General features: G+C 37.5%; 1 protein-coding gene across 7 annotated transcripts in view; it reads left to right on the forward strand.

Moving 5' to 3' along the window:
- The window catches only part of ETV1 (ETS variant transcription factor 1), an 87245-nt gene extending 70813 nt beyond the window's left edge, over positions 1 to 16432 (forward strand). For all 7 annotated transcript variants that reach the window (XM_072964910.1, XM_072964916.1, XM_072964912.1 and 4 more), the window contains 5 exons: positions 741 to 807; positions 2387 to 2457; positions 5719 to 5888; positions 11041 to 11142; positions 16055 to 16432. In XM_072964910.1, coding sequence (XP_072821011.1) covers positions 741 to 807; positions 2387 to 2457; positions 5719 to 5888; positions 11041 to 11142; positions 16055 to 16276 — 632 coding nt within the window. In that variant the 3' untranslated portion in view covers positions 16277 to 16432. The remainder of the gene's footprint in view (positions 1 to 740; positions 808 to 2386; positions 2458 to 5718; positions 5889 to 11040; positions 11143 to 16054) is intronic.
- Positions 16433 to 16794: the final 362 nt, after the last annotated feature.

Raw genomic sequence — 16794 nt, forward strand, 5'->3', positions numbered from 1 at the left:
TCTCTCCTGTATCTAAGCTACTAAACACATTAGATACATAGCCATCACTATGACTCAAGTTTAACCATTAACCAAGTTTATTTTCTCAGGGATAAGTTAACTTGGTCACATAGGCAAGGCTTCACTCTTAGGGTAATAAAAGCATTTGCTGTAAAATTGTTGGATTTCTCTTTTATAGCCTCACTGGTTTTGTATATGACCGGTGTGCTTAACAGCATGAAAAGCCAGTCAAGTTTTTGTCTGAGGGAAAAAATAGCAATCACCTTAATAGTTTTAAGAGTTGTAACAATTTTGTCTTTTCATAATTATTTCTATCCAGTGTTCATGAAAAAAAAAAAACTATGAATAAGTCTTTTATTGATCTTTGCTTTGGATGCCATGGGTTATACACGTTTATTCCACAGATATCCTGAAATGTCTTTTAACTCATGACACTTTATTTTGAGGACACTGTCACATTTGCGTGGGGTTACTGCTCCAGCCAACTTTCGTAAGGTTGATGTGGGTAAAACCCTGAATTCACATGCCTGTTCACGATAATCAGTGTTCACCATGATTGATTTCTCCTCCTTACGTTTCTTGTGTGGTTCCTGCCTGAAATGTTAACTATGTGTTGACAGCTTCCCCTCCTGGAGACTCGTGTCAGTTTCTGTTACTTTCCTGTCTGCGCTGCGTCCACTGATAACAGCATTCTCTTCAGCTCCAGAATTCTCTTTGACTAATGTTGTTTCTTCTTTCAGAAGTGCCTAGCTGCCACTCCATTTATATGAGGCAAGAAGGCTTCCTGGCTCATCCCAGCAGAACAGAAGTTAAGTTTTCCATTATTGACACGCTCGTAAATACCTGTCCACACAATCAGAAATCCTATGGATGCTGTCACATAATCATGATATTCATGGGAAAAATCACTATGTCCACTAAACCGTTATTTTAAAATTTGTCTTCGTAAAGTTAAAGGAAGATTTTTCAGGTCTTGATAGCTTGTATTTGGTTGTTAACATGAGTCATATGCATATAAACAACTGAAAAGTGGATTTCTCTGTTCTGTCTTGCCAACAACCACATCCTTTTCAAGTGGAACATGTGCTTTATAGATCACCCACCTTACTGCTCTCTGCTGAAATGTATCTTCGAGGAATTTTCAGTTTTGCTTCAGAGACCTAAGGCATTGTTTTGAAATAAAACACAGTAGATTTAAATACACTCACCTTTAAACATCCTGGATTTTACATTTTGGGACAAGTAATTGTTAAGAGTGGACTTTCACAGAAGAGTCCTACAGAAAAAGTTTTTGTTATGGGTGTGTTTTGGTAACCATGGTGGGAAAGTTTTGTTCTAATGGACATGATACCTGCAAAGTAATGGATACAAATGATGTTATCTGGATAGAATCCCCATTAAAGTATTTCTGGGATTATGGTCGTGGTCCTTGATGTAAACACTATGTATCTTCGGTGAAATGACTTAAATCCGTCCTTTTAGGTTGAGTCTAGCATTGGTTGTTTTCTGTGAAGGACATTAATAGAAGTAACTCCCTGTGTTTAAAGGATAGAAAAATAAGATAATAAGTCCAGAATATTTGAGACCAAAAATTCTGCACACATGCAATGTAATTCTTGTTGCTGTTGTTAATATTATGTACCTATCGCAGAGACCAATACATTTGAGAAATAAAACTGTGACTAATCCACGGGAAATTTCTGCCTGGTGATTAAAGATAACAATAATTAAACAAAGGTCTCCCACTCAAGGATATTTGGGGCAGAAAATGTTGTGAAAAATTGTCAGCTTATTTTGCATTTTTTCTGGGGACTTAGTTATGATATAGTGGAAAAGGAAGGTTTTGTTTTTTTTTTAATGCCTGGGTTATTGAAGGTGAAAACATGAGATGGTTAACCTAGCTAAATATTTCTGCAAGGAAGTGAGGAGGTAATCCTTACCTGTTTCACTTCTTCAGGGTAGTAATGCAAAGTAAATGTCAGTAATTCAGTCTGATTTCCCTCTCATCTGACTGAATCATGAAACTTGGAAGAAAATGGAAAAGATGATACGTTATAAATCCCACGTTTGCCATGAGCTCTATGCTTGGGTTAATAATAAGAGAAATAGCTGACTCTCTTCCATTGCTCTGCTAGGCACTCTTCTAAAGTTGCATGTATCCATCCATTTAATCCTTACAACAACCCTATAAGGTAGGTGGTTTATTAACATTCCCATTTTATAGATTAGGAAACTGAGGCACGAAGGTTAAATAATGTATCCAAGGTCACGGAGCTGAAAAGTGGAGGAGTCCTTTTCTATCTCCATTTTTGTGTTAATGGTTATATTTTGAATTGTTTGTGAGCTTTATTTCTGTCATGAATAAATGTCTCCCATTTCTCCCCACAGGCTGCATGTTTGAAAAGGGTCCCAGGCAGTTTTATGATGACACTTGTGTTGTCCCAGAGAAATTCGACGGTAGGTTTTTCATTGTGTATCAAGTTGTGATGTTTGTCAGAGGGCATAGAGAACTCACCCTCTCCTCTCTTGAAAACAGTCTGCATCACTACTGGAAGATTTGTATGCACATCACTTAGCATGCACTCAAGTCTTGCTGAACTTTACCTCTTATAAATTCCCTTTCCTTCGCCCATTAAGAAGCTTTTTTCTTTCGTCCTATGAGAGATCCCATTTTTAGAGATATACACAGTCTCCTTCTCCCTGAGCTTTATGTAGAGTGAGAAGGCCCTTTCCATCGCCCTGCTGAGCACATGCAGCTTGTCGTTGGAGATTTATTGAAAGCTGATCCCATAATTAACAAAGCAGAGCAGAAAGCATGCTACTGTGGATGCCCAGATGACTAATGCAGGCTCTTTTCCTTTTATTGTTCGTGAAAAGATGCATTATGGAACACGGGAACAACATAGCTGCCCATTCAGTTAGTGGTGGTTGAGTCCTCCTTTTCTGGTCTTTCCCTGGGAAGATGTTCATCACTAATGTGACATTACTTTGTAATTGCTTAAAATGGAGTTAGGAAAGCATTGCCTTTTTCATATCCATCGCTGTGGCACTGGAAATGAAAATATCCACCACCACCCCCACCCTGTTAGAAAGGAGTGTCAAGTTGGATAGAATCTTCTTTTCTTGACAAAAGTGGCGGAGTCCGCATCTCCGAGGAGGCTTGGGAAAAAAGTGAACAGCTAATTGACTTGGTGGTTCTTCGGCGTGGTCTCCAGATTTCCTGCTCTGATTGTTTCACAGGAAACGAGCAGGGGCCCTCTGATTAGCTGATTGCACGAACTTTGGGGATCATGCCTGTAATGACTCGGTAGCTCTCAGGAGTTTTTAATTGCCATTATTTAAACAGCGAAGTGCATGCGCAGATTGCTTCTCAGTCTCTAATTAGTGGCTTGAAGACTACTGTGTTCCCGAGGCTTTTGCTGCTTACACTTCTTAGAAGGGGTGGGACGTCTTGGGAAGATCTGTTTCCTTCGCCTCCCTTTAAATTGCTAAATTCTTGCTAAGTTCACGGGGCTGTTTTTGTTTGTTTTGTTTTGTTTTTTAATACCTTTATTGTGGTATGATTCCTGTAGAGTAAACTACACATATTTCAGGTGTATAATGTGATGAATTTTGATAGGTGTATACACCAGTGAAACCCCCACCACAGTCATGGTAAGGATCACTTCCTCAGCCTTATTCTCTAACAGACGTTAGTTTAAACCTTTGAGATTCAAAGGTATGACCTGCGTTTACTTTACTTTGTACCCTCAGCAGAGCATCAGAGTTCTTAAAATCCAGCTTTTTTCTCTTGAGATAAAGCATAAAGTCTACTTTGGGGAATGACCTTAATCACTTTCTTTCATTCTTAGTGAGTTTAACATTTTAAGAAATGTAATGATCGGTATGGGCATATAAGGAAGAAAAATAACTCAACACTGTAGACAGGATTATGATTTGATCTAATAGGGTAGAGTCAAAGTTACACTAATGTTTGGGGAAACTGTCTTAATTGTTTTTTTCCCTTTGACTTTTAAATACTCCTCAATTTTATACTAAGAAAATATTTTTGGAAGATAATATTGGGCTTATATTTTATAAGGACTAGAGAACATGAAGAAAGAAAAACAAAAGGTTATTGTTTCATTGCACACGGCCAGTAGGATCAATCACATTTACAGGCAGAAGCAATCCAGAGATTAGAAAATGTGACAGTGTTTCACTCGTTCTGAATAATTGCTCAGTTACCCCCATGAAAATCTGTAAATCTCAGAAGGAAATACTGAGATAAATAAAACTGTCACTGAAATCAATATGAAGAGAAATTTCTATATTATATAACTTAGACCAGAACAACATAATGATTTTTTAGCAGCTATTGAGTGAATAATTTCATTTTGGTTTAGGGTTTTAAAGTGCTGTTCTTTCTGCAAGTATTTTGAGAGGTGAATTTCTGTTTCCTGACCGGAGGAAAGTTTTAAAAAGCTTGAGATTTTCTTCTGTTTTATAATTCATACTTAGTGTTGACTAGATCAGCTTAAATATATTGTCTGAATCGTTTCTTTAGTGGAGGAGAGAAATTCATGCATTAACAATGATATGCTTGTCGGGCCCCAGACATTCAATCCCCAATGTGACCAGTTCCACATATTTTTGAGATAGATTGCTGGAGATAGAAGTAAGTAATCAGTAGTATGAAACTGAGTTGTGTTTTGGGTTTTTTTTGGGGGGTTTTTTTTTTTTTTGAGTTGTGTTTTTGTGTGTGTGTTTTCTTTTAATTTGTTTGTTTGTGAAATCAAGATATCTGGCCAAATTTATACCAAACAATTGGAGATGAACACCTTTACTGCTGTAATCTATTTAATAGATTTTTACACTTCATATGACTAGCAAGTAAATGTAACCCAAACAAACCTTTCTTGTTTAAAAATATAGATATACTGAAAGCTCTGGTGTATAAATGTTTTTGTGTGTGCATACATTTTTACCGGACTTTTAGAAGAAGAATAACAAGCTAAATTCAAGTGAGTGAAATACAAACAAGAGATAAAAATGATAAAAATTTTCATTTGCTGCCAATTGAGAAAGAGATAGTGCCTGTGTAAAGGTGTGGAAGAAAGATGGTATGTTGGTGATCCAGTATGCCCTGAATTGCCATTGACATTTTCCTAATTTGTATAACGTGCAGATTACTTAACTGAGAGTTTAAGATGCTATTAAATTTGCTTTGAAATATTTGCATTACAATTTTCAGTAGTTTGTCATGTGCAGGTCAGTGACGTATTTACAAATTATAATTTGCAGAATTTAATTTGTGCAAATAAAATGCCCAGAGCTTAAACCTGATTACTCCCTCTGCAATGTTGCTTAGAGCAGTGAGTAATGGCATTAACAATGAAGCAGAAAAGTATGATTAGATACTGTAGTTTTTAAGAGTGTCTAATGATAAAGAATTTATACAAAGGCTTTGTAAGTCAGTGACATCTATGGATTTATTTCGCACTTGTGTGTATTTATATTGACCATTATATGTTGTATATAGTTGTCCATAAGTTTGTAGATTCCTGACTTGTATTTAACTTTTTAACTATTTTCAATTCCTATTTAATGGTAACATTGTATTTCATAGAAACCCTTAAAGTGGTGTGGTTTAACCATTTTAGTGATTGGTTTCATGTAAATTTTATGTGAGTGTCATAATATGGCTAATAATAGAAAATTAAAAATTTTTTAATTTAGGAGACATCAAACAAGAGCCAGGAATGTACCGGGAAGGACCCACATACCAGCGGCGGGGATCACTTCAGCTCTGGCAGTTTTTGGTGGCTCTTCTGGATGACCCTTCAAATTCTCATTTCATTGCCTGGACTGGGAGAGGCATGGAGTTTAAACTGATTGAGCCTGAAGAGGTAGGTTTAGTAGATTTTCGGTAGGAAAATCAGATATGTTATAATAGAAACATATATTTGATTCATATGCCCAAAATATAGTTTTTAATTTTAAAACTTTCAGGAGACCTTTTGAATTAAAAAGTAAGCCCCCCCCCCAAAAAAGCATGCATACATTCCAAATAAGAACTGAACATGTTGCAGGCTTATTCCAGTTGAATACCATCCTATAGAATTTATTGAAGAAAATCAACCAGAACATCACTAGCATAATCCTTTATTTGAGAATGCAGGGCTTGGGAAGTCTCTTGAGATGCTGTTAGGTTGGGGATGTTTGATGGTCTTTGAGGAAGAGAGGGTGATCTGTCACAGCTCAAGTTTTGGTTAGCAGTTATTATTTGGATAATCTTGATTTTTGTGGAGGGGACTAGAGAGGATCATTTAGAGATCAAAGTCATGTGTAAGAAACACAGCTGTGGGGGATAAATGCACACAAGGGTCACAGTGGACAATCCTCACTCGAGTATTTTTTAGGAGACTCAGACCTGTAGGAACATTGCTTCCCTTTGATTATTGGTGCCGTCTGTTTCAATGTCACCAGGATACCTATGCACGCTGCACTGGAGGGTAGGAGTTAAATTTAAAATGTCACCATAATACCTAAGAAATTACCAAAATGAGAGGACTCTAGATAGAGATAATATGGGTAAATGGAACAAACACCTTTCAACTAAACGTTCAGCTGCCTTACCCGCTCCAACCTGTCCCCGTGGCACCTACCAATGGAGTACTTTCCTGAAGAACTTCTCAGTTTAAGTTTTATTCTTTCCAGGACTAGTTTCAGCTTAAGCCTCCTATTCTTATTACAGCATAACCTACCAAATAGCTTTTTGGACCTCCAGAGAAAGGTGTCTTTCATATGAAATGTTTGCGTCTTATTAAAGATGCTTTCTCTGCTACTATTAAAACTGACTTTAGTCTACATTAGCTAAGGAAGCAATGGAGGACTTTCAACTAACGTGCCTATGACTGATCCTCTTGGCTATAGGGTCTAAACATCTCAGAAAAGTTGAACGATTCAGCCAGATTTCCAGCTATTTTTTAACCCAAAGTGATGAGTTTCATATAGACCAGACATTGGCATCCCAGGCTAATGGGCCTGTGCGTCCTAAATTTTCTGTTATATGAAACTACGTAGTCAATCATAATCGGGTAACAAGCCATAATTTGATATCCAGGAGATAAGGTGATATTACTCATTAAGATTTAAGAGATTATATGACTCAAATATGTATTAAATAAAGTATGAAATAAGAGGCGCTAGTTAACACAGTTAAGTCTACTCCGGGTTATGTCAATAACCTGGTAGCACGAGAGGGTATTTTTGCATCTCCCTTACGCCGCACCAGGCACGCATGCGCAGAGAGCTCACTATCAGAATTGGAAAGTATCCATTTTAAAGTATGCGTCTAAAATTTAATTTGGCTGTCAAAGGAAATTCATTTTTATGTAGACATACTTAACTAATGTAAGTGAAAGAGCCGCAAAAAGTGAAGTACTAAAAATCGAGACTAGAAACACTTGACGTGACGTAATTTGAAAGCCCTTTAACGGATGCGGATGTAAGCTCTTCACCTCATGAAAGCTGTTAATCGCTGCAAGAGTTGGTTCATGCTAGAACTGAGTACATTCAACAGGAGTTTGTATCAGACAGTTACCGCCCTCCATCTGTGATTAAAATAAGGTAAGCAGAAGGAGAATTTTAAAATTTCTGCCATTTATTAAGATGGGGGAAATTTCTGAATAATGTGATTATGCATCTACTCAGAAGTGTAAATCTTCTTATGCAAGTGATTAAGTTTGTTATGTAGCAATGGTTGATTTTTAAGATGGTCAAGTTTGAACAAATAGAATAGAAGACTTGACCAGAGGACCATTAAGTTGCATCAAATTGTGAATTTCTGTGATTTCTTTTTTTAATGCCGGGAAGGAATACAGTTACATCTGTTCCATACAACAAACCAAGACTTACACACCTCTTCTGTAGTCAACTCATAAAGGAAAGAAGGGCTGGGTAATTCAGAGTCAGCAGACCATTTCCAAATAGTAACCAAGTCCCTGGAGATTGTGCAATAAGCACTAAATGTCTCCTAAGTCCCTTTGTTCAAAATGAAACATTCCATTTCTGATTGTTACCTCGCTCACTGTTACAGTTGCTTCCATCAGGCAGTGACTGTGCTGTTTATGTTTAAATTTCTTCTTTGGGAAGTGTTTGTGAAATTTCTTTCGCCTATGGCCCATGGTCACCCATTTCTTTCGACTCCCCAGCAGTTCTTTGGGAATCTGTGACAGCACAGCTCATGAAAGGTGGCTCTGAAGCCATCCTTGTTGGAATTACTCATTGGTTCAACTTCTTTATATATCATCTTGCAGCTTAAAACGGTATTGAGTGAGACTGCAGTCTTACGCTGATGATCTGCTCAGTGTGTTTGGCTAACTTTAGCAAGCGTATAATCTCTAATATCTCTCTTTTTGGAGATATTTGAGATAATAAGATGTTATTTATGTATTTATTTTTACATTTTTTTAAATTGAGTTTTAGTCATTTTACAATGCTGTGTCAAATTCCAGTGTGGAGCACAGTTTTTCAGATATATATGAACATACAGAGATGTTATTTTGAATTAATCATAGAGCCTAGGGAATTATTTCAAGGAACAGCTATTAACATAACAAAGTATCTGCAGGACCTAGAGCAGAAGTCTTTGGGTAATGTTCAAGCTTGAGCTAGAAGAGTTATCAAGATGTGTGATAGCCAGGCCCCGAATGTGGTTTCCAGGTTTGCTCTTGCATCTTCAAGCATGATTTTAAAAAACAAATTGAATAATACTTGAACTATTACATTCTCCTATGTAATTTATTTGACAATAACAGTAAATTCTATACAGCCTTGATCTTTTCACTCTCCTTACTAACAGTGAAGTTTTCATTTGAAAGAGTGTTGTAACGAAGTCACTGAAAGTTATGCCACCATTGTACCTGCTCCGTGTTGAGCATGGTACCTTGGCTTATAGTGGTGATTGGTGGGTGTTCATATGTGAGGGCTGAATGGACTTTCTTAGTTTGTCGGTAGGTATCCTAGAAATTATTTACGTTGTCTGTTAATTTTAATTTTCAGTCGTCTTAAAAAAATTTATTGTGGTAGGAACACAACATGGGATCTGTCTTCTTACCAAATTTTTAGTGTACATCCAGTATTGTTAACTGTAGGCCTGGTGCCATACTGCAGTTTTCTAGATCGTATTCACTCATCTTGCATAACTTGTCTGCATCTCCTAGGCTTATTGGTATGTCCCATTTCCCTCAACTTTATGATGAATGTGACATTCAAACAGCTCTTAAGAATAAATTTGATTGCTCTAAAATGTTTACTAGTACCCACACTGCTGAGAATTAACTGGCATCGTAAAAGTCAAATTCTGTTTATGGTGTTAAAAAAAAATCATCTTCCTCTCCCCAGAGACTTCCACTGTGTTGTCTTAAAGTTTGTTAAAGTATTTTACTTTCTAGGTGCCTCCTGGTGAATTTCTAGAAAAGAATCATTTATAAATGAATAAGTGTTCAGAAATTGTTGTTCGATTTCAGGAGCTATTGATCATCCATTCCCATGTCCCTCTGGGTTTGCATGCTGTTCAGTTGTCATGTCTCTTAAAGATTTACTGATGTCCATTGTTAGCTTTGTAAAAGACATTTATGTAGAAAGGATTGTTTTCACTTCTGACTGCCACCCTCCCGTTTCACTGTTGCTCAGAACATTTACATTAAAATGAAGTTTATTTTTGGAACATTAAGATATACCTGCCACTGTGACTGTCTGCTTGGATACACAGTTAGATCCCTGTGACATCACATCTTCCTGCTCTTAAAAAAGTGCACTGATGATACATGTGACTGAATTACACTGTATCTTCACTCAGCAAATACAAATTAGTGAGAGAGAATAGCAAGGATCACTGTTTTTTAAAGTGAAAAAAGCAAACTCTGGAGAAAGATAATTGCTAATAGAGACAGAGTGATCTCTCTGCAAAGCAGTCTATTTTAGTACATGAGACACAGAGACAACTTGGAATTCCACGGGCATAAAGGGAAACACTGACCCTATTAGAAAATGCTCTCTTGAGGTTGCCTAGGTATGCATGGCAGCTGCAGCTTCTGCTCTGATTAAGCAAAAGTGGGAATTAATGAGGATGTGGCATTAACAGAGGGTTGCAGAAGCAGGCCACCCTGCTCTGGATACTGCTGCAGCTAGCTAGCCCAGGGTTGCGGTGAGGTGGGGGATGCCTACACATTGAGGAAGGAGCTTTTCCTAAAGCTCTGTTGAAGAATTCTGTTTGCCAGAGAACTTGCTCCTCCAGAGCCCCATCATAAAAAGCCCTGAGATTGATCTCCAAACAACAAAGTAGACATTCTGCTTTAGAGATTTTTGTTTGTGCACTCATATACACGGTGACCTTTTTCACTTCCTTCTTATTTTTAGCATCCAATTACTATTCTCTAAATGAATGCTTAATTCCCAGTTTAGTATTGGCTACAATTTTATTCTGATGCTGCTGCAGGCAATAAAAATTATTTGCAGTTCAGCTTACTAATTTGTCTACTCTTTCCTCTGCTGCACACACTAGGACACTTGTTCACTCTCATTTTGTCTCCAGCAGGATATCTTTATTCCTCTGGTTTATTAAAATCTCAAAAACACCTTTACAAAGAGATTACTAAGCTGCTCTTGATCTATAGTTTTTATCTGGGGGAAAAAAAAGGGAAAAGGGAAAAACAGCCAGGGTACCTCAGAATGGGAAATTTGCCTCATTTTGGTGAATTGCAGCCTGTTCATTCCCGTTGTAAACACATTCCCTTATTTCCATTTAATTTTGTATCCAAAACAATAGTGACAAAGAATTCTATTGTGATGTTTCAGACTGATCTCTAAACGCCTGGTTTAAAAAGCAAATCAGGACACAGGAAATACAGATCAGGATGGCTTTTGCCTCTTTACTTCTGTCTTTGGTTTGGATGTGTTTTGGAGGGGTTGGAAATGATTAATTAACTAATTTTTTATGAAATCTGATGAGAAGTTGATACTTAACACTATGGTGTAATTCTGTTTTGGTGGCAGGTGGCCCGGCGTTGGGGCATTCAGAAAAACAGGCCAGCTATGAACTATGATAAACTTAGCCGTTCACTCCGCTATTATTATGAGAAAGGAATCATGCAAAAGGTGAGCAGCTAATACAGCATTAAAATTCATTGAAATGTTGCACATTCATCTGCATGTCATCTTTTAAAACCCACACATCACTGCATTGCTGAAGCAAGGATTTTGCTCACTTTAACATATGCTTAGCTCTTGGTTTTGCGATTGTAAGCCTTTCTATTTATAAATTCATGGGCATTATAGACAAATGTGTAATAATATCATATACAAAGTAGTAGACGTTCTCGAAGTCCCTACTTTGCTGTATTTGGTTAAAAAAAATGTTGTTTCAGTACTACTATTGCAAGTATGTATCCTCAGAAGTTCTTGGTACTTTGCTCCATGCTCCACAGCTGTATAATTTTGAATATTAAGTGAATTCTTCCCTTCTTTTCCCTTGTTCTGATTCTTAAAACATTCAGAACATTTCTGGTTCTCATTCTGAAAAACATTTTCTTGGCCGATTTCATAACTTGACGGCTTAACACCTTTAAACCATTGATTAAAAACAACATTTGATTTTATTTTGTTGGTAGAATGGAGTTAAATTTATTTTATTTAAAATGAGTGTTTCTTAATATCTCAAAGGAGCTTTTTAAAAAAAGAATGAGATAAAATGATTTGCACATAAAGCAAAATACACAATTTTTGAAGAAGGTAATGAATAAATGAATAAAAATAAAACATTTGGATATTTGTTACTGCTACATCCTTCAGCCTTGTGTGTATATTCAGCCTAATTATCTGTGAACTAAGTTTAGGATTTATGCACTGTGAACATTACAGTTGTATCATGCGTCCTTTGCTTATTTGGAGGGACATGGACATAGTTATATATTATGACATATTTTTATGTCACCATAGTTATGCCAAGAAGAGCTAGACTAGTTGGGCCATGAAACTTAATAGAACAGAGGGAAACGGCATCACAGAGTTTCCTAGACCAAAAGGAATCAGTGCTCTGGCCAGCCCGGAAGTTAGAACTTCCAAGATCCTTAAAAGATACAGCTGAACTGGATTCTTAATTGCTTCCTGTTTCCCTGACTCTCACCTTCAAAATGGATAGCCAGTTACTACTTGCTTGTTTTGTCTCCTCCATCTCAATCCTGGAGTCATCTTTAATTCGTCCCTTTCTCTCATGTGCCACTCCCATTTGCAGCCAAACCCTTTCAGATACACCCCATTCCTTTCCTTGTTGTCAGCATCTTCCTAATTTGGCACATTAAGTGGGCTGGCACAGGAGGTGCTCAATAGTTCCCCTGGGCGGTTTTACCCAGTGGTGAAAAATGCAATAATGGCTTAGGTTTGTGTGCTAGCTTCTCACTAGATCACCTTTTTCAACAGATTTTTCTACTACCAAATAGTGGTATTCTTACACATCAAGTTGCTGTGATTATAAATGAGATAATGTACTAGAGACACTTGCATTGTACCTGGTGCAATAAAAATCTTTAACAAATGATAGCTGTGAATGCATCTCACACCCTGAAGCCAAGGCATATTTATTTAGCTTCTGTGCCTTGACCATTAGTCCCTTACTAAAGGGAGCCATCACAGAGAGCTAAAAAGTATCACAAAATATCTAATCATACTCCAGCTTTTAGACAGTGTTTGATGGGGTATCTCCAGGATGTCACATCTCGTCTTAAATATTCTCAGAAGTGTTCAAACTTATGATTCTTATTATGAGTATAACCACTTCCATGTTCCCATTTATTTATCCAATTATCACATATCCCACTTGTTTACCTCTTATTTTAATAAATTAATAAGCCAGATGCTATCAAATCATTAAATAATGGCATAGATGGCGAAATACACATAAAACTGCTGTGGCTCCTCACATTTTCCCCTATTAGGCTGTCACTGCCAGAAGAAATTATTAGCAACTATTTATCAGCTTATAAAGGATAGCAAAATGTTGCCCAGCACAGCCTTTTTGGTGTGTTTCATAGAAGAAAGAATAAGTCATTTAATGGTGAAAAGTGCAGAAGTTGAAGTCTGCTTATAACTAGCACAAATATGAAGGCTTTTACAATTTTTGTAGATGTACATGTTTACTCATCCTTATAGGAGTTGAACTGGTCAACTTGCTACTCTTTGACACACCTGTGACTCTCATTGCTTCACTCATATTATTTCTGGTTTTAGAATGTCTTGCCTTCTTGGCTTTACTTGATAACATATGTATGGTTGTAATGGTTAAGTAAGTTCTAGTATAGCCATTCATAGGAAAATTATGAAGTCCTTAAAAAAATGATGTAGAGTTTTATGTTTTAATGTGTAGGGGAAAATGTTTATGTGACCACACTTGTTTATAAACTTAAAATTGTGTGTATGTGAAAGAAAATTAAATGGAAACATTAGAAAGTAAAATAAAACCCAAGTGGATCAAACTTGAAAAAAACCTGATTATTTCAGTAGTTGTGAAAGAAATAAGCAACAGGGTTGTAATGTTTATTATACCTTATACACAGTCTATGTACATGCTTCTATTCGAAATTTAGAAATGCCTAGAAAAGTATATACAAACATTTCAACATTTTATTTATGGATAATATAATCATTGATCATTGTTTCTTTTGGCCTAATCCATAATTTTTAATTTTCTTCCAATATCCCTGTATTACTTCTGAAATTTTAAAAGTTAACACATAATTTAAATATCTCTTTCACAGCACAGTTTCAAAAGATATCTCCTTGTTTAATTCTGATTCATCTGTCCTGCGAAATTCATGTTTTACCGATCTCAACATTGCATTTGTGTATACTCAGCGTGCAGCATTTTCCAGATGTTACTGTATTACTAATAGAAGACGTTATGTCCCTTGGTTGCTTATCAGCCCTTGTTCTAAACTCTGTGGCATTTAATGTAGTCCAGTAAATGCAGTACTAGCCCTAAATATGTTTACTGAAAGGAAAAATAAAAGGGTGAGTCAAGGCAGAGTCCTTTAGAGATTTTATAACCTTGATTGTATATTGTTCACCTTAATTCCTCACACTCGTTTATCAACTTATTTCCAATTATAACTAGTAGCCACAGGTTGGACCAAACAGCCCAAACAGCTTAAAGCAAAGGCCTCCTTCTCAGAAGCCCCTCAACACAGCAAAGCAGGTTATTAAATGATCTGCGTTACGCAGGCCATTTAGTTGTTTCTCAGAGTGCTTTGAACAAAGGGAAAAATGGAACGTAGGATTTAGTCTCTTTGGCTTTGTTTCTGCTATTACCCATTTTTATTTTTATGGCGATGTCACCATTTCACCTTTAGGAACTTAATTTCCTATTCATAGAGGGCTCCCGTGAATAAATGTAGGGCAGACTCCACTGGTTGCCCTGCTCTGTGCTGGAAACCCACGTCCACCCTCCAGCAGGCTCTCCAAGCGGCCATTCCTGCCCCCATTTCACAAAAAAAGGGGACCTGAGGGCAGTTTATGAAACATGCCCAAATTCATGGAAACCAAGTACTGGCTGTTTTCAAGCCTAAGGGTCTTCGTATGACTTGGATTCTCTAAATCGGTTCCTTGTCCTGGGCGGTAAATATCCGGGGACAGAAAATCTTCTCACTCTGAGTCCAGGACAGCGGGGCTCTTTGGTAGTTGCCTCTTTTTCTCCCAAACATGCACAGAGGGCGTGTAAGCCGTGGCCTCACCATCCCCCACGTCCCGTAGCAACTAGCCGGGGTGCCGAGTAATTTCCACCTTCCTAAAATCACTGAACTCTACATACCCACAAAAAGTTACTCTCAAAGTTAATACAAAGACCTGTATTCTGCCACACCCAACCCTCTCCAGGATTTTCAGAAGCTCAACATTGTCTGCTAGTGGCAGAAGGTGCGGGAGACATACTTGTTTAGTTTTACTCAATTTTTTATAATTTCCTGGGGAAGCATTACTCTTTAAAAGTTAAGCTTGGGACATGTCATTTCCTACCAGTTCTGCTACTTCTTTATTTCAGGTAGCTGTCAAGTTTCTGTTTCTCGTTTCCTCTCTTTGCATTGTGTATTTTAAATGCCTTTCAATTTTTCACACCTCTTACTTCAATTTGACACTTTATGCACATCCTTAACTTCTGTCTAGTGCACCTAGCTTTCATTTTTAAAAGTGATGTACCCAGGATAATGCTGCCCTCTTGATCCATATTTCATTTAAATAAGGCTATGTATCTTTTTCTTATTTTCAGATGAGACTATACAGTGCAAAATAAAAAAAAAATAGAGAGAGAGAGAGAGAAAGAACATTTCACCCTGCGAATCAGTGAATCACTAGTCTAGTGTTATTAGGAACACAATACATTTTTCTTTTCAGGTTTGGAAGTTCAGTTTTTCTCCAGTTTCAGAAATGTAATTTTGAGAAGGAGATGCTACACTTTAGAGGTCTGGTTATTTTATAAGTACCATAGATATTACCTTTTAAAACAGAGGGAAAGAAATTTCAATGTGAGATGTCTGCATGAAATCATTGATTTTTTTCCCCTCAAATTACAATGTAAGTTTACATTTATATTAAAACAAGCAAACTGCTAAGCTTTCTAGTATGTGTGGAATGAATGAAATTATCACTCAAGCTCAACATTTTGCATTTCCCTCCATTGAACTGTAGTTTAGTCCACAAAGTCCACAAAAAGAGGATTTTTTTTCTATGTATATCTCTTAATGCCTGGTTGCTTTTTCTTTTGTTATCCACCCTTTCCTGGTGTATTAAACCATGTGTTTGTTCATTTCTTTCCCTGTCCTTCCACATCCAAGGATGGTGAAGATAAGGTTTTTTTGTTTGTTTGTTTTTGTGTTTTCCTTTTAATTGAGGTATAATTGACATATCACATGATACTAGTTTCAGGCATACCACACAGTGATTGGGTCTTTGCAAAATGCTCGCCACCCTGGCTGCCATCCAGCACCCCACGTAAGGATGGGTTTTCTCTTCCATGTGTTCCCAGGTGGCTGGAGAGAGATACGTCTACAAATTTGTGTGTGACCCCGAAGCCCTCTTCTCCATGGCCTTTCCGGATAATCAGCGCCCGCTGCTCAAGACCGACATGGAGCGCCACGTCAACGAAGAGGACACGGTGCCGCTGTCTCACTTCGACGAGAGCATGGCCTACATGCCTGACGGGGGCTGCTGCAACCCTCACCCCTACAACGAAGGTTACGTGTATTAACACGGGGGACAGTCGGGGGCCTCCTCGCGCTTCTCCTCCTCTTCTGCGAGATGCAGAGAATCTCTAATTCTCTTCGATTTTTGTTTGATTTTCGTTGTTTGTATTTTATTTTTAAATAAGGATACACAAAAAGGGGCTTCTCCTGTTGCATCCTTCTATGGTCTGCCATGGACTGCGCACTTTATTTGAGGGAGGGTGGGAGTAATCGAAACATTTATTCTGTGTAACAGGAAGATAATGGGTGAATGGGCGGGGGGGTTTGGGGGTTACTTTTTACTTAGGCTTGGGTGGGGGTCCTACAGGTTTTAAGTATGATGATGCTACATCACGTTTATTTGATTTCATAACAGCATAGAAAATGTTCCTTTCCTCTGGGTATCTATGGTACAGTTAATTCACGTTGTGTAAATATCCATTCGGAGACTCTTTGCCTTGGGCATTTTCCCCTTTCATTACTGAGTCTCCGCAAGGTGTACAAAAAAAAATCTACTGTAAAAGGCAGTTTAATTGTTAGAAAT

This window comes from Vicugna pacos, chromosome 7, assembly GCF_048564905.1.
Source record: "Vicugna pacos chromosome 7, VicPac4, whole genome shotgun sequence".
In the NCBI taxonomy this organism is placed as follows: domain Eukaryota; kingdom Metazoa; phylum Chordata; class Mammalia; order Artiodactyla; family Camelidae; genus Vicugna; species Vicugna pacos.